Source organism: Dasypus novemcinctus, chromosome 28 (assembly GCF_030445035.2).
Source record: "Dasypus novemcinctus isolate mDasNov1 chromosome 28, mDasNov1.1.hap2, whole genome shotgun sequence".
NCBI lineage: Eukaryota > Metazoa > Chordata > Mammalia > Cingulata > Dasypodidae > Dasypus > Dasypus novemcinctus.
Window position 1 is genome coordinate 37,069,414 of NC_080700.1, and position 26,434 is coordinate 37,095,847.

The following is a 26,434-nucleotide window of genomic DNA, read 5'->3' on the forward strand; positions in this document are numbered from 1 at the left end:
TTGAAAATGCCACTCAAATTCCTCTTTTCTAGAGCAGTACTGTTTTATCCAGCATTATAACAGAAATGTATATAAACGTAATTCCATTATGTCTAGAAGCAAATTCTCAGCCCATAAAACTGAGAAGGGATTTACAGTCCAGATAAAGAATGAGACCAAAAGGGAAAAAAAACTAAAAACAAAATACAAATAAAACTATCAGAAAAGCTTCAGGAAATAAAACCAAATATAATTCTTTTAGGAATGTGGGCCTTAGATCACATTAATGTTGAACAGAACTGAATTGTCTTAAGAAGAAATAGGCAAGCTTAAAACGATTTAGTTCTGAAAAGATTACTTAATAGCAGCAACGACTTAACCAATGAACTAAATATGAACTAGCCCCCCTGCTCTAAGGAAAGTGTAGGGAAAAATCAATTTAACTAATGAGGCCCAATCCACCAAAGAAGAAAGTTAATTTTATGACTGCCTTGTCTTATAGTATTGGTGCTGATTTGTGTTTACGTTCAAAGAAAGAGGGAACCAAGAACTAATTAAAGCAGAGTCATTCATTCAAATGTCTTAAAATTTTGCAATCACTGGAAGGTGCAATGGGTTGTAATGGATAAATCACACAGTGGAAGGGTTGCAAATTTTACCGGTCTCTTGGTACTTACTTGGCTACTGCATACTGAACCCACTTTAATAAAGCTTTCTTGGCGTTTCCTTGCATCTTGGTGGCCACTTTCCGCTTACTGGGTGGGCTGGCGGTCTCGGAGCTGACCGTACTGTCCATAGATGAGGTGCTACTGGACAAAGAGTGCAGCTGCGGCAGGTTGCTGGTCAGCTCCTCAATCTGAGTTAACGGGGGAGCAAAGGATAAGAATTACCTTTGTTCTTCTTTCCTCAGACATTTTTTTCTTTTTTCCAAGCCATAACATTTTCTAACTAAAAATTATTTACTTAAACTCTACTATCACGCAGAAAATTCACATAATGGCCATTAACTGTGTAACTGATAACTGAAGAATCACAGAATCAAGAATACCTCAGTTTGAAAGGGCCCTCAACAATCATCTATTTCAAGTATCCTCAAACACCCCACCTTTTTTTAAAGTTTTCTTTTTTTAAAGTTATTGGATCACACAAAATGTCACATGAAAAAACATAAGAGGTTCCCATATACCTCACTCCCCACCCCCCCACTATCATTTTTAAAAATTATATATTTTTGAACTACATAGATCACAAAAAATGTTATATTGAAAAATATAAGAGATTCCTACATCCCCACACCCCAACCCCCATCCCACTCTTCCTACATCAACAACCTCTTTCATCAGTGTGGCACATTCACTGCATTTGGTGAATACATTTTGGAGCACTGCTGCACCACATGGATTATAGTTTACATTGTAGTTTACACCCTCCCCCCGTCCATTCAGTGGGTTGTGGCAGGAAATATCATGTCCAGCATCTGTCCCTGCAATATCATTTAGGACAACTCCAAGTCCCGAGAATGCCCCCACTTCACATCTCTTCTTCCCTCTCCCTGCCCTCACCAACTACCATGGCCACTTTCTCCACATCAACGGGTAAACAGGGAACCGAGAGCGCCTACAACTGCAAGCAGGAGAATCGTATCCATCAACCATGTGGGATCTAAGCCCCCTCCAGATATAGAGGTGGAGTGGACATCACCATCCCAGGGTCCACAGGATGGAAGAATAAAATACGCATTAGAGTGGACTTACTGATATTCTACTATAGAACTATTGTGACTAGTAATGGAAGAAATTGTAGTACCCTACCTTTTAAAGTGAAGAAATTAAGGCTTAGAAAAGTTCGGTGACTTATCTGAAATCACAGCTAATGTTAAGAACCCATGGTATTTGTCTATCAAGTCAATGTTCTTGCTACCAGGTCCTTATCTGCCCTACTGTGGAATCAGTATGAAGTATTGTACATTTTATCAAAGATATATAATGGTATTAAATATCTACGATGCTATTATCTGTTGTACAGACATACAAATAGAAAATAGATATACAAACGGAAAATGCAAAACAGCATCATATTACATTCTTCTTTCGAGCATTCTTGACTAAAATATGCAAGGATAGAAGATAAAAGTTGACATGAATTACAACTTAAACTTCCTATTTTACACTAAATGCCCCTCATAATCTACAGCAAGTCATCTTCTCCACTCTTATCCTTCATTCTCTGCTAAACACTCCCAATATTAAATATTCCAGTTGCACCAACTACTCTCATTTCCATATTCATATACCGCAATCCTTTCTCTCTGCTCACCTTCATTTACATTTCCTGACCTGGGCAACCGTTGCTGTCACTTCTTTTTTTTTCTTACAACAACCAGAACCTTTGGCTCAAATTTCTTCTTCTTAATGAAGTCTTTGAAATTCAGTCCCTATTCTGAGTGATTTCTCTCTCTACCCTGAAATTCCATTTCATTATATTGTGTTTTCTATTGGTATTTATAAATGGCTGCTCTCAATTTTAATTTTCTCTATATGTATCTTACCACCCTTGCCAAAATGTAAGCTTTTAAAGGGCATGATTGACATCTTACTCCTCTTTGTATCTTCCATTGCATCTAGAACTGTGGTTGGCAGACACTAAGAAATATTTGTTACATATATGGATGAATTGATACAATAAAATCTAATGGTTAGCATACACCTTTCCCTAAGAAATTATTTTGGATGGAGTGACGAGTTAATTTCACCCATTCTTGGCTTATAGGAGCAGAGAATACCTCCCTTGCAGAGAAAAAGGAAAATTCTTCTGTGCTCCTTCTATACCTATATTTCATCTTGACTGCCCACTTTTCAGTCTGTGGACCTCTGCTATAGTTCTTTGGGGTTCCATACACAGGTCTTTGCAGGGGAGAAGAGGACATTTTGCTACACAAAAAAACCCAGGGTACATATGAAGATCACATTTCTGTTAACTTAAGGCTCCACCCCAAAGGTATGGAAAATGAGGGCATTATTACAAAGCCTACCACCACATTTCTCCATGACATCATATCAACTATCAAAGGTAGAACTGTACCTGGAAATAGAGAATAATGGTCCACATCAATCCAAGTACTATAGACGGTCGGCCATCAGCTATATCGGTGGAGTTAATGTTGACTAATTTAATCTGTTTAAAAAGAAAAACTGTACTATTAATGTACTAGAAGATTATAACTCATTTTATCATGCCATAAATAGGACTTCATTAGTCATCAATACGATTTGCTCATGCCCATGCCGTGGTACACAAGAATGAATATGGTGAACCATAAAAACAAACAAGCATACAGAGTAAGTGGAAATTTCAGGGGGCAGCCATTGGTTGCACAACAATAAAAACAACTATTAAATGGATTTCAAAAATTTCTTCTGTTTTTAAAGTTGACAAAAATATGCCACCATGCAAGGAACGACCAACAAAATACCAGACAGAATTAAAGGTTATTCTTCACATCCAGAGTTTGACTGGAGCTTAACAGAAATCATAATGAAGAGTTTAAGAAGATGCACTTACTTTGAAGTTTGTTACCAAATAGCATGAAACTTATGTTCTCTTTTACCTATAAAAATCAGGAGTTAAAAATTCTAAAATTTGTACTAACCGGTGATCCTCTGTATGTGGACTGGCATGAAAAGCAAAGCAAGAAGATGATAGACATACATCAAAATCAGCCTGATTTGTTCAGCAGGGGTAAAAACGCAGGCAGCAAGTTGACAGCATGATTTTAGGGATATATTTTGAAGAAGAAATAAAGCCAAGAATTAGTAAAACAGAAAGAGACTCCCTATTTTTAGGCAACAAAATTACACAGCATACAGGATAGACGCTAATCTGTCTTGTCTTCTCCCATTATTCATTTCAATATTTTTATCAATTATTTTATGTTGTTTCCTAGGTCCAAGAAAAATATCTCCTGGATTTACATAATAAGTCCGCCTTGGTCAATGTCTGTAGAATACAGGAAACAACTGCTTGGATCCCTTTTGTAAGCTCTAACCATACTAGAAAATAATGTAGAACTCCTTGGACTTCAGGCTCAATAATTCTCAACTAAGGAGTCTTAGTAATAAAGTTTAGAAACATATAAATGGTTTATTTTTAAAAAATGTATCAAATGTAAAATCATCCCCCACATACTTTAATCTTGAGTGATTATTTTATTATTTTTGAATGATTGTTTTAAACTTACCTAGTTTCACAGCAGGGAGATAGAATAAAAGCTAGCACAAAAACCACAGCAAATAATTTGGCATATAATCATGGAATTTTTGTCTCACTGATGAAACTCATTCATTAGGGTCAGTGACAGAAAAAAAAACTGAGAACTGCCATGGATTATAAGACTGCATGTCTACCTCTTCTACTTTTAGCACAATATAAGATGTTTAAGAGAGATTTATGAAAAAAAAGAATACCAATTTTCTTTAACTTTTTGTGACAGAACAGATTATACTCTACAATCGTTCTGATTGCTCTGGTTTACTTCTCCAGAATTTTCTCCATTCCCTAAGTAGTATCCATCAACCACAAATTGATAATATCTGCTAATAATCATATGAGTAATACATTCCACAGAGGACAGATTATTTCATTTTCCTTTGTAGCCCTTCTTATTTTAAAAATGTAATTGCCTATCACATGAATTTTCTACCCCAACGCATCTCCAGCTGTACTCCTTGTTAACATATTCAACTTATTTTAGAACCTAAGATCTTGTTTTAAATCAACTTGTGAAGAACAAGTTGTCCATAATCATTTTTCATCCTATAAACTGTGCTTCACAATGGGTTTACTGACTACAGGTTTTCACCTGATGTTCCTTGAAAACTCCCACTGAATATATCTTAAGTTCTTAAGAGCCAAGGAGGATGCAGTGGGCAATAGACATCCAAAGAGACTGAAGACTTTCCAGAAGTCAGAAAGCAGACGGGAGCATGTTGATGAATAAAACCATAAGGAGACCAATGGTTCTCAGTGTCTGGTCCTCAACTGGGAACTGATGGGAAAGGCAGAATCCAAGGTCTCAACTCAGAGTTGCTGAGTCAGAAACAAAGGGAGAAGGGCCGGGCAATCTGTTTTAATGAACCCTGCAGGTGATTGTGAACTGGGACATTTGGACTTAGCCCATGTGATCTGGAGAATTTTGTGCAAACTAGAGGTTCACAAAAGTTTCAAAAATATTTGAATCATTTGGGAATAAATGTCAAGTAAATAAATGTCAGTAAAACTCCAGATGACTGGTTTTTCTTGATAAATTGGAAACCTAATGAACAGGTCCATCACCACTTCACACTACTTACTTTTTCCAGTGAGGTGTCATGTGGATCATTCTAAACAATAACATAGGTAGCCAACTAGCTGTATTACTTAGTAAATAATTTCAGTAAATATAAGTAAATAAAAAATTTCAATATAATCAAGATAACTGGCTTTTCATGATAAATTGGAAAACCCACATTTTATCAAGGTAACTGTGTTGGAACTGTGTATTTACTTTCCTCTTCAAGACAGGCCATGGGGCTGCACAGTTCCTGTTCACTATAGTTAAGCCTCTAGCTCAGCTGATTTTACATCCTCTTTCTGGATCTCCTAGGAAACTGAGGTTATATCCCTGGTCTACACTATGGCAAGTTTTAGGCAAGGTGGTCAGTAGTCATAACCTGTATTATCATTTAGAATGAGCCACCTGACATCTATTGGAAAAAGTAAAATGGATCTATTTATTAGAGGCATGTGTACACAATTCCTATCAGATACTAATACATCAGCAGCTTTTTCAATAGCCCTGGAAATAAGTGACATAATAAACATAACGCTAAGGTTTTCCTTTATAAAACTCAAGAGTTGTAAGAATGCAGGACTAAACAAAGTTTCTAGTACCTTAGGAAAAAGATCCAAATGGAGGAGCATGGTAAGTATGAAGATCAAACACAAATTCCTGAACATATAATTGAGACACAAATTCTTAATTTATTAAGCAGAAAACTGAATAGTGAAAAGAAGAGTACCAAATGAGTATCAAAAACTCATTGCTTACATTCTGCAAGGTTATGGGATTATGAAACACGAGAACATGTGGACGAATAACAGAGATTTCAGGCAGATTTTATTTTCTGGGAAATTAAAAGAGATTGCGGTGTTTTGGGGGCAGAAGTTTGATGTTTTGGATTTTGTCCAAGGATTCAAATGCTTTACTTTGCTCTTAGTGATATAATATTTAAAGCCTGATTACCCTGCTTAACTCTTGTTTTATTACTTAAGCCTGTTTTGTGAAAAATGGATCTTGTGAAAACATTTCCCCTTTATAAACAATGACTTCCATAAATTAAGCCATTAAATTTTGTCAAAGACTTCATTAGTTCTGAGAAATTTTGTCTTTATAGTCTAGCCAATATTCATACTCGGAAGGATACAATCATTATTTAGCTGAAATGGAAGACTGAAATAGGAGAGAAATTAAATATCCTGATCAGCAAGTCTTCCTCAACTTCCTATGAAAAACTGAAAGATTGCAGGAAGAATGCAGAGAAACCCTCCATTAGGAATGAGATTTGAGTGATTTGGAAACACCATCCACTATTTCTCAAAAAGCTAAGATTGATTTCTCATACTATCTTAATGCCTGGTGTGTATAAGGTTTATACAGTTGCCTGAACCTTCAACTGATTTATTACACTTTAATTTTGTATTGTCCACAGTTCATTATGCTTTATTTTTGTATTTTCCAGAGTTCCATTCTTACAGAATTAAAAGTTATTAATTGCAGTACAGTTTGTGTTTGCAAATATTGGAATCATCCCAAATGTCCATTCACAAGAGTGTGGTTAAACTGTGATGCAACCAAACAATGGAATAATATGCAGCTTTAAATATAATAATAATAATAATAATAAGGAAGTTCTCTATGAACTGCTTTGGAGTGATTTATAGGATGTACTGTTAAAAGAAAAAAATCCACGTGCAAAAGGATGTCTATAGTATGCTACACTTCATGTAAGAAAGAAGGAAACATATGAAAAAAATATCTGCATTTGTTCATTTGTGCAAAAGAAACACAGAATAGATAAATCAGAAACTAGATGGGTTGGTTACCTAGAAGTGGGAAAGGTAATAAAAGGGGGGTGGGGTGGAGAAGAGAGTAGAAGGAATGAGGATTGAGTGCAGCTTTTACTCTTAGAACTATAGTAGGTAACACACATACCCCAACACAAATAATAAAATCAACCAGGGTGTGGGGGTAACCCAAAATGGAATCCAAACAGTAACAAATGAACCTAATTCTATCCAAATGAATAAAAATCACAGTGAAGGATGTGAGGTAGAAAAGAACTAACCCAATAAATTTGGTAAACAGTCTTTGGACTTGATAGTTCAATGCTAAAGACAAAAAGAACTGCATACAAATACTGCATTCTAGTGAGTAAACTGCTTTACACAGAGGTGTAGGTAAGTTATTCCAAAACTACTTTATGTGTATACTAGGATTCAATGAATAAGTTAAATATATTTTAGATAATGAGAGCCAGGTTTTTCACTGTCAGAGAAAGAAGTAAAGAGTAAGGAAATAGAGATGGCTAAACTGAACCATGTGGTATTGGACTGGTTTCAGTGGTATCAGTTTGAAGTAATATATATTCAATATAGAATTCAAGAGAGAAAGAAAATAAACATAGATATGTGTGTATACACAGGTTAACAACAGACACATCTCCTTGCTCTGCTGCTGAGATTGCTTAGGAACAATGATACCCCATTAGCAATGAGCACAGCCAGTGCTCAGATCTTGGTTTCTACATACCATGCTCCAAGAAAATGAACCAAGGCTTCTAAGAGAAGTGTTTGATTCTAGGCCTGGGGCAGGAAAAATATAAAATAAGCCTGGACATCTATAGTTCCAGAAAATAAGGATATACTTGTAAAAGGTAGAGTCATATCAAAAGTGCACAGGAGCCAGCCTGAAGGAGCTCTAAATGGCCAAAGCTAAAATAATTTGAGCAAGAAAATACTACTAATAATCATATTAGACTATAACTTCAGTGTAAAATATCATTTATATATTTATGTATATAGTCATATACATACTTATAAATATTATGATATAAATTAGAAATTCAATAAATAAATAAATGGGAAAGAAAGGATATCTCTTCCTTACAGAAGAATTCCAGTTAATAAATGGAGAAAAAAATGAGAGCTATACAAAATCACTATTAGATAGCAGTAATAATTGCTGAAGGCAACATCTGCTAATGGAAGCTAAAATCCGTTTGAGGAGAAGCAGAATATTGGCAGGATCTCAAGAATCTCCCCAGAGATATTTATCAACTGTAAAGGGAAAAACAGTGACTTCACCCTGGGGAAAAACAGCAAACACTCCCTTAACCAAGTGATCAAGGTTAACACCAGGCAGCGGACTTGGCCCAGTGGTTAGGGCATCTGTCTACCACATGGGAGGTCCGCGCTTCAAACACCGGGCCTCCTTGACCCGTGTGGAGCTGGCCCACGCGCAGCGCTGATGCGCGCAAGGAGTGCTGTGCCACGCAGGGGTGTCCCCCGCGTAGGGGAGCCCCACACGCAAGGAGTGCACCCCATAAGGAGAGCCGCCCAGTGCGAAAGAAAGTGCAGCCTGCCCAGGAATGGCGCTGCACACACGAAGAGATGACACAACAGAAAAGAAACACAGATTCCCGTGCTGGTGACAACAACAGAAGCGGACAAAGAAACAAGATGCAGCAGATAGACACAGAGAACAGACAACCGGAGTGGGCGGGAAGCGGAGATAAATAAATAAATCTTTTAAAAAAAAAAAGGCTAACATCAGCAGTAATGAGAACTTCCTGCATCACTAACCTGCATCACTAACACGATGCACTGAGAAAACCACATCACATCACTGCCTAGGAATTCTTGCCAAGTGTATCATTCAATCTAATAATAAGAAAACATCACCCACACTCAAACTGAGAGACATTCTGCAAAATAATTGATCAGCACTCATCAGAAGTGTCAAGGTCACAAAACACAAAGAAAGAGGGAGGAACTACCAAACGGAAGAAAAATGCAACATGTGATCTTGTATTGGATCCCAGAACAGGAAGATGACATCATGGGAAAAACTGATGAAATTCAACCAGTGTCTATACTTTAGTTAATAGTACCACCATACCAATTTTAATTTCCTGACTTTGATAATTGAACTATAATTGCACAAATTCTTAACATCAGAGAAAGCTGGGTGAAGTCGATTCATGAACTCTGTACTTTTTTGCAACTTTTTTGTAAGTCTAAAATTATTTCACAATAATTTTATATGCCTTCTAAGTATTTTCTTTTTGTTTCTCTCACCTTCCTTCCTTCAAGGAACTTGAGTGCTGTGCCAATGTTAGCCACAGCGTGGATGCGCTTCATGCGGCGTCCTTGTTCACAAGGCTGAAAGAGGGAAAGAAAAGGAATAAGTAAAACGAACATGTTGGAGAGTTATAAAATCTATTTCAATGGATTAAGAATATACTTGAAGAATAGTCAGGTACAAGCATCACTCAATTTCTATAAAAGTTAGTGAATACACGAAGTAGTGTTATCCCCACAACATTCTATAGGTGTACTGATTTACTCAATAAAGACATCCGTTCTCAACTTAGTTATTTATGCTTCCATACGCCTAAGAGTCAAAATTCACAAAGCTCTTATGTTGTCTATAGAGACAGTCCCTCCTACAAGCTAGGAAGTATTTATGTATTTATTTTAGTCATACCAGCATACAAGGACAGTGGCAATAGCATTTCTCAGTCTGAATGACCAAAAGGCATGACGCTTATGAGCCAAAGCTAAGAGACGTGATTATGAGGATGGAAACGTTAATCACAAAATCATACGTTCTGGTACATGGGTTCTCTAAGTTACCATGTGGCTGCTATGAATAATTTATCATGCACTTTCTATGTGCCATGCTGTTAATGTTAAAACTCCAAGTATTGTCAATGAATATTAGCCCACTTTACATGTACAGGGATTAAGAGAAAAAGCGAGGTTAAGCAATTTCTACAAGGTTACATATCCATTGTCTCTTGTCCATAGCCCCCAAAATCTAAATAATCTCTCATTAAAGCCCCAAACCAAATATCTTCTAATTTCCAATTAAAAGAGTATCAAGTAATTGTTTTACAGTGTAATGTTCACACAAATATTTTATAAGAAAGATATTATTCAATTTTAATTTTTTATTTATTCTTTACTAGACCCTAGTGTACATGACATATTCTCATCATTAGTCCCTGCATGGCCACTTCCAGCAAGTAATTTAATTAATTATCCTTTATAATGTAAACAGCACCCACAAATTTACAACTAAAACAAAACTTGACATTGACAGTTAAGTTCCAAAGCCACAGCCTTCACAACTACTACCGTTCCATTCTACACCACAGCAAGCAGTCCCAGGCTTTGCTTTTTATGTGATTTTATTTCATTTATATGCATTCCTTACAATACTAATTTCAGTTTTTAACTTTGTGTAAAAGCATCATCCTATTAATCATTTGAGAATTACTTTTTCATGTAATTTTATATTGCTAAGACTCTCCATACTGTAGCCTGTCACTGTATTTCATTCATTTTGACAACTATATAATTTGCCATTCATCTACTCTCATTCTGATGTGAATTTAGGTTATTTGCTCTCGTGACCTATTCAGATATGACCATTTGTAGGCATCTAACCTTTTGTACAAGAATAGAGTCTCTCGCAGATATACAGAATTTCTGGGTTAGAAGTAATGGGACTTTTGAATTTCTGAAGTAATATCAAATTTTCCAAAATGTTTGCACTACTTTTTACTAATATCAACAATGCAAAAATAGGAATCCTGTAGATTTATATCCTGCCCAACACTCGATATGAATAGATTTTTTCCTCAAATGTTTGACAAAGCATTTAATGTTTTGGTTTTTTTTAAGATTTATTTTATTCATTTCTCTCCCCTCCGCCCCCCACCCCATTGTCTGTTCTCTTGTGTCCATTCGCTGCGCATTCCTCTGTGTCTGCTTGCATTCTTGGCAGCACTGGGAATCTGTGTCTCCCTTTATTGCGTCATCCTGCTGCGCCAGTTCTCAGTGTGTACCGAGCCACTCCTGGGTGGGCTGTGCTTTTTTTCACGCGGGGCGGCTCTCCTTACAGGGCACACTCCTCACACGTGGGGCTCCTCTACGCGGGGGACATCCCTGCATGGCATGGTACTCCTTGCATGTGGCAGCACTTCACATGGGCCAGCTCACCACACAGGCCAGGAGGCTCTGGGTTTGAACCCTGGACCTCCTATATGATAGGAGGACATTATCAGTTGAGCTACATCTGCTTCCCTGATATGAATAGATTTTTAAAACTAATTGTATTCTACAAAATGCCCTTTCATTGTGGTCTTCATTTGCATTTCCCTGATCAACAAGCATCTAAACATCTCTGAATCTGTCCATCCGTGTGCTTCTTCTATGAAATGCCTGTTCATATATCTTGCCCCAGTTCTCTAATGGGCTGTTTCTACCCTTATTCTTATTGCTTTTAGATGTATTTTACCTATTCTTGATATAAGCCTCTCAATACTTCACCATATGAATTGTAAATATCTTCAACAAGTTTGTAACTTCTTCTGTTGCTTTCCTTAAATGTCTTTTGATTTAAAATATTCTTAATTTCAAGATAGTCAAGTGTACCAATTTCTGCTGGTAGAGCTCATATTTTTGTGCCTTATTTAATAACTTTCCCTATCCTAAGGTTTAAAAGATATTCACCACTATTTTTTTAGGAAGAGTCTAAAGTTTGTTTTTGCCATTATTCCTTAGTCTATGAGTATTTGATTTCTGTATACGGCAGGAGATGAAGAATAGATTTCATCTTTTTCTATTATCATAAACATTTTTATGTTCCATTTATGGATCAATCCCTCCTTCCTCACCCCTCACCCCAGATCTGACATCTATCTCTGACACATTAAAAACTTCCTTTCATGCTTATCTGTTCCTGGACTCCACGGCATTTGTCAGTATGCCCATCCTCTACCAACACCACATTGCCTTAAGTGATATAGCTTCATTTTAAGACCCGAAATCCCACAGGGAAAACACCTTCTCTCTGTTTGTCTTCCTCAGAGGTATCCTGGCTAAGTGATCAAGATATGAACTTGTACGGTCCCATTACATATTTGCACTTAATATTACACAATTTAACTTTCCCCAGGAGGCTTGCAGACTCTTGGAGGGCAAAGACCCACGTCCCATTTATATGTTTCCTGTAGATGGCATAAGGTAGTGCCATGTCCACAACAGGGACTTCAGAAACGTTCACCAAATCAAGAGTCAGTAGGTGAACAATGGTCTAAAGTAGACTTACTATTATTCTACTATAGACTTACGATTATTCTAGCAATGAAAGAACTCTTATCACTGATATAAAGGCAGTGGCCACCAGAGGTTCTGAGGTGAGGGAGAGGGAAGAAAAGGTGTAACATAGGGGCATTTTGGGGACATTGGAATTGTCCTGTATGACATAGCGATGATGGATGCAGGCCATTATACATTTTATCAAAACCCATAATATTATGCAGGGCAGAGAGTAAACTACAATGTCAACTATAGCGCATTGTTAGCAGCAGTGCTTCAATACGTGCTCATCAATTGGAACAAATGGACCGCACTAATGAGGGATGCTGTTAATGAAGGAAAGTGGGGGGGGGGGGAAGGAAGGGAAGGATATAGGAATCTCTTCTATTTTTTATGTAACATTTATGTAATGTAAACCTTCTTCAAAAACAAAAAATAAATTATTTTTTAAAAAAGAGTCAGTAGACAATGCTAAGCCCAGGGGCAGACTTGAGTGCTACTATAAATAAATGACTGATGCCTAACAAAGTCACCACGTGAATGTTCAGAGGCCTTCGATGCTCCAGATGTCCTAGGGGGGTCCACTGCTCACTTTTAAGTAAACCGTTAGGCCTTTCTTGAAGGCAAAGTGCTGAAGAGTCTTTCTGAAAATACTGTATAGAAGGCTAACAGAATAGGTACAACATACGTTTCTGGGCAGTCCTTAATCTCTATTCATATTGCTCCTATCACTCCTGATTTTTCAATGTCAATTCCTCACATTCTTTAAAAAAATTCTGTAGTGTAAAACTAAATTTAGTGTTCCTATGCTTATGTGTGAATAAAGATACATAATCACTGACCCCTTTAAAGGGTAAATTTTTACCAGTAGTAATCAAGGGATGGAGAGAAATTCAAGAATAATGTTTTTTAAAAGTAAAAAATCCCTAAGCCTATAAATAAACCCATAGACCAGACAGTCAAGAAAGGCTATTAAAGGCGACTGAGGTTTGAGACCCCACGTTTACTCTGAGGCCCTGGGAGTAAAGGGGATAACAAAGCCATTTGGTCTCATTTTCCCAGAGGATCATGGTCAGAGGCAGAGTTCCAGGCTGGGAACTGTGACCATAAATGTATAATGTTCTACACAACAGGTAATTATAGAAGTCCTGAACAGTTTCAGTGCTCCTGAGAGAAATGCTCTCGCCCACATTCTCCCTTTGAAAAGCTCTAAAGGAATGCCCTAGGAGGCTCATTCCTTTAAATGATATGTTTCATTTTAATGTGGTCCTGAGCCTTAATGCACAATGGGAAAATTTTAAAGAACCATTGTTAAGGTTTATTTATAATTTCAGGAAAATTTCACTTTATGCAATACAGAATCTTGAAGGGCTCAGTATAAATAAATAACAATGGTTAAATTGGAAACTGCTCCTCAATGTCTCAGTTTCCCCATCTGCTAAGTGAGGACTGGAGATTCTTTCTAAAATCCTTTCTAGCTTTAAGATCCTGAACTTCTCACTATGCCTGAATGAGAAGAGTATTTCAAGAGAACAAGTTTCTTAGGTTTGTATATATATACACTCTTTGTCTAGAATTACTTAGCTAGTCGGTTACATTCGCATCAAGAGTTCTGTATACTGTTGGCCAAGTAGAATGGCAGAATTATACTGACACTTGGAATGACAAATGTACTTTTTAATTATCCATTGGAATGGTAAAAAGGTGCCTTCAGCCTTCCAGTAAATAGTGTACTTCAGGAGGATACACAAAGATGGGCAGTTCTATCAGGCAATCAAGGGTATACATATTTCAATCAATTGACTCCCACATCCCAGTGTTAGTCCAGTTTATTCAGCTCATGCATAGGACTGTAATTTCCAAGTTGGCTGTTCATATATGTCTTTTTTGAATTCCACAAAAGCAGAACCTGAGACAAGGACTTGGGGGCACGTAGTTTATTGGAGGAGGTGGTCCCAGGTAGTGGGGTGGGCAGGGGAGAAGGAATGGCTAACAAGAGAGTATACTACCAAGCAGGTTACCACTGTGGGCAACGGGGGCTCAATCCCACCGGGATTTAGAGTTGTTGGTTAAAAATTGAGCCTGAAATCAGGATGGTGTTTTCATCTCCGTGGAGGCATGTGTAAAATATGCCCCGGATGTGTCCTTCCTAAAAACGAGAGGCTGGGACATTCGTTCATGGAGTCCCATCTCCATTGCTCTCGGTTCTTTGGGACCATGACCTTGCCCATACTCCAAGGCTGCCTTGTGGACTTAGGGTGTTGGTAAAGGCAGAAACTCAGAGACGTGCCCCAGTGCTTGAGATGAAATGCTGCCAGAACCTGGAGAAATACCCACCACTCTGGAGCTGCATCTGAGGTGAGCTGACATGAGGCAGGAGGCACCAAGAGTGTCTATTACGGCATCAATCAAATTAGATAAATGAGTTATATAAAATTATCATCAGTTTGTAATTTTTAGTAAACAACCCTTTTAACAAAGCTATTTTGAGGCGCCTGTGTCTATCATCTTAGACATTTATTCCCAAGATGATTTGCTGAGTTCTTGTTTCAGTTATGGTAAATATCATTTATAAATACTTCAAATTTACAAACTACTTGCTGCTCTACTACTCTGAAATGAAGAAACACAAGCTAGCCAAAAACAAATATTTTACTATTCAAGCAATGTAGAAAAATGTATTCTACAGCTAGCTCTCGATGCTGTTTTTTCACCCCGCTGGTTTTGCAGCACATAAAAACAAATGGCTCTGACTGCGCCGTTCCCCTGTTACAAAAGATTGATGGCGGCGGATGTCAGCAAGAGGATGAAAAACGCCATCCTGATTTCAGGCTCAATTTTTAACAAACAACTCTGAATGCACAGATATGGACCAGTGGTCCTGTCCAAATGGAAAGCAAACACTGCAAATGAGGGAGATGTTCATTTGCAACCAATTTTCCTCGGCACGCCCTACAAACGCCATAGTTAGCCATGTTGGTTGGGTGCCCAATGGAGGATTTTACTTTTGGTTCTAAGGTTGCTACTACCCTCCATATCTCTGTAAATCCAAGAGGGATGTGCAGGAACAAGAAAGAAAAATTATTCCTGGCTGGCAGAATGGATCCATAGACTAAAGCTTCCCTTTGTGTTACCAACTACCAAAGAGAACAGCTTTCTCTTAAACAGATGGCACCCCTGACACCGCCAACCCCACAAACCCCAATTCCAGATGGGACTACGTTGATGTGTGGAGCCTCAGAAAACCACCTCACCAGTTTCTGCCCAGACAGCACCTCCAGGAGGGCGAGCAGCTTAACGCCATCTTTCATATCTTCAAAAAGGTCTTCTACTGCCATCGGGGGTTTCCTCTGTAAGAAGATCAAAAAGGAATAAATGCAAAAAAAGGAAAAAAAAGGGATTTTCTCTCACTCTTACACTTTCGCTACTCATTGTGGTGAAATATGTCGGAAGAAATTTCTAAATACCTTCACTCTTTGTTTTGGGGCTGATAGGCGATTGCCTTTTGCTAAAGAGAAAAACAATCCAACTGGAGACAAAATTTAACAGTGGAAAACCTTAGGAGACTTACTGCTTGGACTTTAAATAACATACATACCTGCTTCTAGCTAGAAAGAAGGCCGGGATGATGTGGGATAAGGGAACGAAAGAGGGGCCAACCACCCAAAAGCTACGAGAGGGTTTAAAGCACCGTGGCAGTGCCCTGATAAATGGGTGCCAACCCCAAAACTTCATTCTGAGAGTGCTTCACTAATGGGGACTAGCAAGGTGCTGCATTTCTAGGGGACACTGCCACCAACGGACCTCATAGTGCTGTGGGTGGACTGTGCTAGCGCAGCCAAGGTGATGGATTTCATCTGCCCACGGGGTGGCTGGCTATGTTCTGTTTCACTGCCCGGCAAGCCTAGCAAACCTTCCAAAGGATGACAGTCACCCCAAGGGATCATTAGCACAGAGTCCAGGCTGATGAGTGCAACTCTATTGCAATTACTGGAAAAATAAGCCGAAACCCCTGTTCAATTAATGGAAAGTCTTTTTTCTTAAATGAAGGCTGTTGAAATAAATAATATATTGAGATTCAATTAGTAGACCCTTGAATTAGAGTCTATCTTGGCTCAGAACAAAGCAAAGAAGCAATGACATGAACTCTAATGCTCACAGATCTTTCCCAGAGTCTTTTTTTTCCCCCTACTTGTCATCTGGATTCAAGCTCTAAAGTTTTCTGATTCTCAATGAATCTTATGAAAGGCCCGAAGTTGGGTTCCTGACTTTCAACTGTCTTGTTTTAAAAAAAAAAAATCATATGTTCTATTTAGAGACCCTTAATCACCCGATTTTCATTAAAATGTAACTTTGTTCTCTACCCACTGATATGAGCATTTTTATTTCTCTCATGACTGCATGAATTAAAATCTCTGAATGGTACTGGTCTAATTTTAAATGCATTTTTCTCTCTTTATAAAATGAACAACTGAACACATCCTGTCCTCGTGCTGTGAAATAAATGTTCAAATATAATAAAAATTCCACTATTCATGCTGCTTATTATTTAGGTGGTAAATCTGTGATAGCTGCTTTATATTCCAAACATATCAATAAAATAATTCAGAATAAAATGAATCATTGCAACAAAAACTATTTGATGTGTTAAAGATTCAAAATTCTTAAATTAGCTATATATAAATCATTTTTTAAAAAACAGTATATTTAAGTATTCAAAGAGTTCACTTAGAGCCTAATAATTTAAATAAAGTAATAAGGAAAAGTTTCATAAATATGTGCTATATTCAGTGAACAAATATAAATGCACTTTTACATGCGTTGTTTTAACCTGAATAAAAGATGGGATTCCCATGAAATAACAAAGACTTCCAGGAATTTAGCACCAGCAAAACGGTCATCTATCCAACCATTCTACCTTTAAATATATCAGGTGTCTGCCATTTTGAAGAACATTTCTGACCCTCCCCCACTTCTTCCGTTTCTCCTTTTATTTCTCTACTTGTGTTCCATTTTTTTCTTCTTCCCCTTGAGCTGCTCCCTGTACAACACTTCTGGACCCAGCCTTCAAATCTGCAGTGACCACTGACAAACTCAGGAGCCCACTGGCTTCTGTGTATTGGGCATGGTGGATGCCATCTTCTGGACCTGTTCCTCACCAAAGCTCTTTGAGGAGCCTACCTGGTTCACAGGTCTATTCCTTCTCTTTCTCCTTTCTTCCTAACTGTTTTCATTCACCAAACTCTCTTCTGAGTCCTTTGTTCTTTACAAAATATCTTCTGGATAGATACATAAATCTTGAATCCTTCCTTCAAGGTAGAAATCTTCTGAATGCTGTTGAGTATTCATGACAGACACTCAGTAAATATTGTGCTGAATGAATGGATGCAGTTTTCCAAAAATTTTTATTTTTATAGGCTCAAATGCCTACATTAATGCTTCTCAATATATGGCATCTACACCATGTATAATGAAATGTGTTCTCCAGGTTATAGACAGTTCGCAGACTGCAACGCAATACAGACATGGAAGTATCTTGTTTCTGAATGTTTCCTTTGCATTCGTCCAATACTTGTTGAAGGAATGAATGAAGTTTATAGTTGGTGCATGGAAAAGAAGAACAGGTGGTTTTCATTGCAAGAGCACAGGTGATCATAATGCCTTCATCTTCTGCTTTTTTCTCTTGGCAAATAACTGGTCAGTTTTCAAGAGTCAGTTCTTATGTAATCTTTTTCAACTTGAATTAATCACTCTTCTGTCCTTCTAAATTCATTGTTCAGATTATAATGAACACACTACATTAGAGTTATTTAAAAATCTGTGTCTTAGGCATTCAGATTATTAAGCTTCTTGAGGGCAAGGATGAAGTTGGATTTATCTTTTTGGTGGTGGTGGGTTTTGTTTTGTTTTTTTCATTTTCTTTGACTTTATCTGGCACAGTGCTTAGTAACAGCCAGCAGTAAACATGTAGATATTTAATGAAGCATCAGCAGGGCTAGGTGATGGTTATTTGTAAATATCTTTTGAGATCTTAGAGAGACAAGAACAAATCAACTTGTGATGTGAAAATTTCTCTTTTTATATGAAATATGATTTGCTTCTGATAATTTTTCTTGCAGAGGAAAATATATTATTACCACCAATGTCTTCCTACACAAAGTAAAAAGAGGTGGTCTGATGGCTATTAGCAGACTAAATAGAAATTGAGAGGAACAATTACATTTTGAGATGAAAATGTGTATGTCACTTTAGTTTGTAATATATATGTATCATATTTTCAAAAGACTGAATTATAAGACCTAGCATTATGTAATCAATTCTGTTTATTACTTCCACTAGTAAAAAGGAAGAAAATTAAACTCTTGCCAACATTACTGTAAAGGGCTGTGAAAGATGAAAACTAGAGACTGATCTTTATATTCCTCTAAGAGTTATCAAATTGCACATAATGTAAATATTGTGTGAAAGCAAAAGAAAATCTTCATTTACTAAAAATCACACCAAAAAAAAACTTCCTAGTAAATATTGGACAAGCTTTGCCATTCCATTTTATAGAAAATATTAGTTACTATAACAAGTCACCATCAACCTGGTAAGCTCTTTATGACTGCGGTTGCATCACCCATCACAGTTATTTCTTGGAGTGACAATATTTTATTAGAAACACTTTCAGTTGAAATGTTTTTTCTGTCACTGACATAAATACTTACGGCACCAATCTGATTAATTTGATAGGATTCAGGTCATGGTGCAAGAGTTAGAAATGAGGGTAATTTATTAAAGCGCAACTTGATGGAAAATAAAGATTATGTGGTTTTTTTCCTCCTGTTGATTTTGCCACTTTGCAGCTTCAAGCAATAGACAGAACTCTATCAAGCACCTTTCACAATCAGAATGGTCTTTTATTATTAATGAAGTATTGAGAGAAGTTCTTTTTTTGTATAGACATTTGGGGAAATTATATTCTTCTCTGGCCCTACCAGTCATATTTAGTATATTGCACAGGAGACCAAAAATGTACTCAGGCTCCTCTGAGGATGTTCAAGAACTAGACAGGATGAGGAAAGAAAAAGATGCTTTGCCTCAGTGGCTACTGCCTTCTGGAAGCCCTCCTCAAACTAGGCTTAGACCCTAAAGTCTGGTTCCAAGAATCCCCTGGTGTCCAAGAGCCCCCTTCTAGGGAGTTAGTGCAAGAGTAGAACAGACTCCACAGAGCAGCATTGTCTATTACAGTGGCTTAGTTTGCCAGAGCTGCTATGACAAATACCACAAAATGGGTTGACCTGATAAAGCAGGCGTTTATTGTCTCATGTTCTAGAGGTCAGAAGTCCAAAATCCAGATGTCAGGGGGCTCCACACCAATTCAAGGTATTAATAATAGGGTGGTATATGGGAATACCATATTTTACACATGATTGTTCACAATCACAACTTCTCTAATAAAGAAAGGAAAAAAGAGATGTCTGGAGGCCTTGCTTTCTCCCTGAGTTGGTAGCATTCTGGTGGTAGCAACCATCCATCACACAGCAATCTGCTTCATTCTCCCCTCTTGTGGTTTTTCTCTCCTTCGGGCTTCTATGTTTACTGGCTTCTTCTAGTTTCTGATTTCTGATCTTCTCCATGATATTTGTTTGTTTATTTTATTGGAGAAGTTGTGAGCTTACAAAACAATAATGCATAATGTGCAGAATTCCTGTACATCACCTCCCCACCAACACCTTATATTGTTGTGGAACATTTGTTACAGATTATAAAAGAACATCACCAGACTATTACCACTAACTGTGGTCTACAGAGCACACTTGGTATATTTTTTCCATATACCCCTACTGTTTTTTATTTATTTTTATTTTTTTTGCTATTTTTTAAAAAAATTTATTTTTTATTTATTTCTTTCCCTTCCCAACTCCCCCCCCCCCAGTTGTCTGCTCTCTGTGTCCATTCACTGTGTGTTCTTCTGTGACCACTTCTATCCTTCTCAGCAGCACCGAGAATCTGTAATTCTTTTTGTTGCATCATCTTGTTGTGTCAGCTCTCTGTGTGGGCGGAGCCATTCCTGGGCAGGCTGCACTTTCTTTCGTGCTGGGCGGCTCTCTTTACAGGGTGCACTCCTTGTGCGTGGGGCTCCCCTACATGGGGGACACCCCTGCATGGCAGGGCACTCCTTGCACACATCAGTACTGCACATGGGCCAGCTCCACACAGGTCAAGGAGGCCTAGGGTTTGAACCACAGACCTCCCATGTGGTAGGCAGATGCATTATCCACTGGGTCAAGTCCACTTCCCTACCCCCTACTATTAGCACCATGTGTTAGTATTGTCCATTTGTTATAGTTCATGAGAGAACACTCTAATGTTTGTACTGTTAACCTCAGTCCATCCTCTACCACATGGTTCGCTCTGTTATAGGGTCGCATGCTTTGTACATTCTCCCCAAAGTACACTCAGTGGCTCTCATTTTCATCATAGAATTTTGCAGTCCTTGCCCCAGTAAACCTTTGAATGTTTTCCTTAGTCCAGAAAAAGAAAATCCCACACCTCCTATTACTGACCCTTAGCATTGATATAATACCTTCTTCGACATTGATGTAGGAATATTACAATATTGCTGTTAACTATAGTCCATAATTTACATTAATTCTATTTTTCCCATGCATCAGTATATTCTTTTTTTTTTTTAAGATTTATTTTATTTATTTCTCTCCCTTCTCCCTGCCACCCCAGTCGTCTGTTCTCTGTGTCCATTTGCTGCGTGTTCTTCTTTGTCCGCTTCTGTTGTTGTCAGCAGCATGGGAATCTGTGTCTCTCTTTGTTGTGTCATCTTGCTGTGTCAGCTCTCCGTGTGTGCAGTGCCATTCCTGGACAGGCTGCACTTTCTTTCACACTGGACAGCTCTCCTTACGGGGCGCACTCCTTGCATGTGGGGCTCCCCCACGCAGGGGACACCCCTGCATGGCAGGGCACTCCTTGCGTGCATCAGCACTGCGCGTGGGCCAGCTCCACACGGGTCAAGGAGGCCCAGGGTTCGAACTGTGGACCTCCCATGTGGTAGACAGATGCCCTATCCACTGGGCAAAGTCCACTTCCCTCAATATATTCTTACAACCTTGTAATAGTGGCATACGTTTGCTATAGATCCTAGAAGAACATTCTTGTATTTGTATTATTAACCACAATCCTCACCTATCTCTGGGTTCACTATATTATTTGATGTCTAGATTATTCTCCAGCTTTCTTTCAACTGACCTTTACATCCCTAGACTACCCCTTTCAGTGACAATCCCATTTACAACAGCCGTATTAGATATGCTCACTGTAATGTGTTTCCATCAACCCTACCCATTTCCATACTTTTACAGTCAAGCTAAGTGAAAATTCTCCATACATGAAGCACCAGTCCTCTTCTCAGTCCCCATCTTATCTCCTAGTAACCTATAATCTAGCTTTTATAGGGCACACGATTCAATCCCCGACATTATCTTCTCCCCTTTGTTTCTGAAATTGCAGCCCTTTAGTGCAGGTATAAGGAGGATCATTGACTTCCTCTTAGGACTTAAAGGAGACCAAATGTTTCCTTTTGGACTTCAGAAATCTGGGAAAGCACAGATAAGTTTGGCACAATTTTTACTAGCCATTTCTTTCATTCTGGGAAAATAATCTATTCTTCAACACTTTTTGTGCCATCTTACTAATAATCATGAATACCTAGTTAGTCCTTACTCATTCTCTGATTTCGTATTTTTATTCATGAAAGAATGGCCATGCTTGCTATGCTATATGCCAATTTTATACCCAGAGGAAAAAAAATAGATTACTTGGGGGAAAAAAGATTAAGAGAATAATTTTGATGAGAAAAAGAAATAACAATTTGGCAAGAAATGAAAATTTGAGGACTTCTTATAATGAAAAATTGTATATGAAATGAAAATGTAAATGCATAAAATAAAAATGACAAAATAACCATTAGTATAGACTACATATATGGAACTAATATTTAATCGGTATTTTTGTGGCTTGTATATCTATACACTCTAATTTAGTGGGTGTTTTAATAGTTATGAAAGGAGGAAGGGAGAAGGAAAGTAGGAAGGGGTGGAAAGAATGAATGAAACATTTCTGAACCCCTAAATGTGTGGAGCACTGTAGCAGTTTGATACGGTTCATGAATTCCAAAAATAGACTATGTTGGACTATGTTTGTAAACTCATCTGTACCTGGGTGTAATTGGATTATGATTAGGACTTTGATTGGACCACATCAGCAGGGTGTTGAGTCCTCGCCCCTTGGTGGGTGGGACTCACAGATAGAAGACACGGCAAAGGACAAAGTTGGAGTTTTGATGCTGGAGACTTGAGCAGGAGCCCCAGGAAGTAAGCATACAAAGGACCTTGACTGTGAGCCCTGGTTGAGAGGAACCCTGAGCCTGGAGAAAAGCAAGCCCTGAGAAGAGAGGAACCCTGAGCCCAGAGAGGGGCAAGCCCCGGGAAGAGAGGAACCCAGGAAGCCTGAACCTGGCAGAATGTAGGCAGCCATCTTGCTCCAACATGTGGAGATAGACTTTGGTGAGGGAAGTAACTCATGCTTAATGGCCTGGTATCTGTAAGCTTCTATCCCAAATAAATACCCTTTATAAAAGCCAGCAGGTTTCTGGTATTTTGCATCTGCCTCCTTGGCTGACTAATACAAGCACTATGCTGAGAAACCTTATATATTTCCTCATTTAAAATTTACAACACCATGTATGGGAGTTTTACCCTGTATTAGTCTGGGTTCTCCACAGAAACAGAACCTACAGGATATATACATAAATATTAAGAGATTTTTTATAGGAATTGGCTTGTGCAACCATGGGGATTGGCCAGTCTGAATTCTGTAGGGTAGGCTGTGGTATTTGGGAACTCATTGCTGACACTGAATTCCCCAGCAGAATGTGGCTGGCTGAAGAAGGGATAGAAACTCTTCCTTCCAACTGCTGAAATCCTCAATTCTCCCTTTAAGACCTTCAACTGATTGGATGAGACTTCTCTCACTGCTGAAGGCAATCTCCTTTGTTGACTGTAGATATAATCAGCCACATATGCAATCAACTTACTGGTAATTTAAATTTCCTTACAGTAGTAATTAGGCCAGTAGAAACAACTGGACACCATAACCTGGCCAAGTTGACAGATGAACTTAACCATTACACAGTCCTTCAAAGGCAAGGAATCCACATTTCAGAGAGGTCAGACTATGAGCTAAGATCACATGGCTAGTAAGCAACAATACTGGGATTTGAGCCCAATTTCATTATACTTTGAGCAACTTTGTAGACAGGAAGCTTAGTATTTAAAAATGAAGGTTTTAATGCTATTTTTTGAATATTACAATAATATGTAAATATGATCTTCATTTAAAATTAATAGAAACTGAAGTGTCTGCCACCCTACTAGAAACAAAAGATGTTACTAATAAAAAGCCACTTCTAAAAGTGGACATAAGAGTACTAAGTGGCATAATGAAAGCATTATGTATATACATATAAAACGGCATAGGCACAACTTAGCCCAACTCACACTGTTATGGATTGGATCATATCACTGAGAAAGACGTGCTCAAGTCCTAACCTGGGTCTTTTGGAAGTTACCTCATTTGTAGATAGGAATTTTGAAGGTTAAGGTGCGGCAAAACTGAATCATGGTGGGTCTTTTATTTATTTTTTTAAAGATTTATTTTATTTATTTCTCTCCCCTTCCCCCCCACCCCAGTTGTCTGTTCGCTGTGTCCCTTTGTTGCATGTTCTTCGTCTGCTTCTATTGTTGTCAGCGGCATGGGAATCTGTGTTTCTTTTTGTTGCGTCATCTTGCTGTGTCAGCTCTCCGTATGTGCGGAACCATTCCTGGGCAGGCTGCACTTTCTTTCACACTGGGTGGCTCTCCTTATGGGGTGCACTCCTTGCGCGTGGGGCTCCCCTACGCCGGGGACACCCCTGCGTGGCAGGGCACTCCTTGCGCGCATCAGCACTGCGCATGGCCCAGCTCCACGGGTCAAGGAGGCCTGGGGTTTGAACCGTGGACCTCCCATGTGGTAGACGGATGCCCTAATCAATGGGCCAAGTCCTCTTCCCCATGGTGGGTCTTGAATCCAAGAGGACTGGAGTCATTATAAAGCAGAGGAAGAGTGGACACAGCAGTCAGAGACGGTCGGAGACAGGTGGCCCTGAGATGCAGGCCGAGACTGAGTTATGGAATTCGAGCTTCCACCAGAATTCCACAGACTTCAGAGAACCCACGGTCCTGCCGACACCTTAATTTTGGCTAACCTACAAAACCAAAAGACCACTAGTCTGTGGTACTTCATTACCTTAGCCCTGGAAAACGAGACTCATGTCATGTCTCCCAATGGTCACATTTAATAAGGTCTCTTCCTTGTCAAGGTGAGTGACCTGAGCTGGCCCATTCGAATTTCTTCACGGATCTAGAAGATGCATGGAGCCAAGTTATCTAATGACAAGGCGCTAAGGAGATGTGTCCTCAGGTCCTGCCACTCTGGTTCAGTCTTAAGGCTGGTATAGTCAATGAAGTAGGAGTCATAAAGACCACTCTCAGGTACAGTGATGGTCTAGAAGGAGTCACAGGACTTAGACAAGTCGTTATATTGACAGTTGAATTTTATTACAGCAAAAGGACAGGGATTAAAATCAACAAAGGCAGAAGCAGCATGTCCAGGAGAAATCAGGTAACAAGCTTTCAGGTGTCTTCCCAGGGGAGCTGCATGGTGACGGCCTTAATTTTCTGAGCAACTATGTGTGACAACATGTGCAAAGTGCTGCCAACCGCCTGCCTGAGCCTTGGTGTCTAGGGTTTTTACTGGGTGTTGATCTTGGAGCCAGCGCAGCTACTCAGACACCAGAACCCCCCCATTTCCCTTGAGCAAAAAGAGGCATTCACCATAAATAACCGTTTTAAGAAGAACTTACCTGGTCCAATTTGCATGACCTACAGCCTCGGGCATACACCACACTCTGACTTTAGGTAGAGTATCCCAAGGACTCAAGAACTGAAGAGTCTCAGTAGCCAACCAAGGGCTATTCTTGGACACAAGCCTTTCTCGGGATTGTGCCGAGTTTGAGGGACAAAGGCCTGCGGAGTTAACCTTTTCCTGCCCAGTCGGCTTTTCCTACTATACTTTGAGGCAATCAGTACCCTTTCAATAGATCTCCCGTCTTTATTTTTTTTTAAGATTTTTAATTTTTTATTCATTTCTCTTCCCCTTCCCCTCCCCAGTTATCTGCTCTCTGTGTCCATTCGCTGTGTGTTCTTCTGTGACCACTTCTATCCTTATCAGCAGCACCAGGAATCTGTGTTTCTTTTTGTTGCATCATCTTGCTGTGTCAGCTCTCCGTGTGTGCTGCGCCGTTCTTGGGCAGGCTGCACTTTCTTTCATGCTGGGCGGCTCTCCTTACGGGGTGCACTCCTTGTGCGTGGGGCTCCCCTACGCGGGGACACCCCTGCGTGGCAGGGCACTCCTTGCACATATCAACACTGCGCATGGGTCAGCTCCACACGGGTCAAGGAGACCCGGGGTTTGAACTGCGGACCTCCCACGTGGTAGGCGGATGCCCTAACCACTGGGCCAAGTCTGCTTCCCAGATCTCCCTTCTTGATTCAATTGTCTAAAGTCGATTTCTTTCACTTGCAACAAAATGATGGGCATGCATGGCTATTTTGCTATTGGTTTGCAAATACAGTCCTGACGGTGAGAGTTCACATTCCAGTGTCCCCGAGCCACCAGTCAATGATGAGATTCATATAAGCGACCAAAAGTGAATTCCTTCTTTATCGATGGTAGTGGGCATTTTCAGGAGAATCTGATTTTATCTGATGCTAGATGCTTTATAAACTTTTGGTCAGTTGATATTGGTAAATTAAGAAGGTGGGAACAGCTGAGTGTTGTTAATAAACAAACACAGGCAAAGAATAAATAAGTAGATCAATTTTATACAGACAAGTATATGACTATATATCCAAAATTATTTTAAAAATTTTAATTG

General features: G+C 38.9%; 1 protein-coding gene across 1 annotated transcript in view; it reads right to left on the reverse strand.

Moving 5' to 3' along the window:
• SYNE1 (spectrin repeat containing nuclear envelope protein 1) overlaps positions 1 to 26,434 on the reverse strand; it is a 497,459-nt gene that overhangs the window by 370,116 nt on the left and 100,909 nt on the right. The window contains exons 4-8 of the mRNA XM_058289685.2: positions 15,657 to 15,752; positions 9,373 to 9,456; positions 3,629 to 3,649; positions 3,061 to 3,153; positions 657 to 835 (exon numbers count right to left, since the gene is read on the reverse strand). Of these exons, the coding sequence (XP_058145668.1) occupies positions 657 to 835; positions 3,061 to 3,153; positions 3,629 to 3,649; positions 9,373 to 9,456; positions 15,657 to 15,752 (473 nt within the window). The remainder of the gene's footprint in view (positions 1 to 656; positions 836 to 3,060; positions 3,154 to 3,628; positions 3,650 to 9,372; positions 9,457 to 15,656; positions 15,753 to 26,434) is intronic.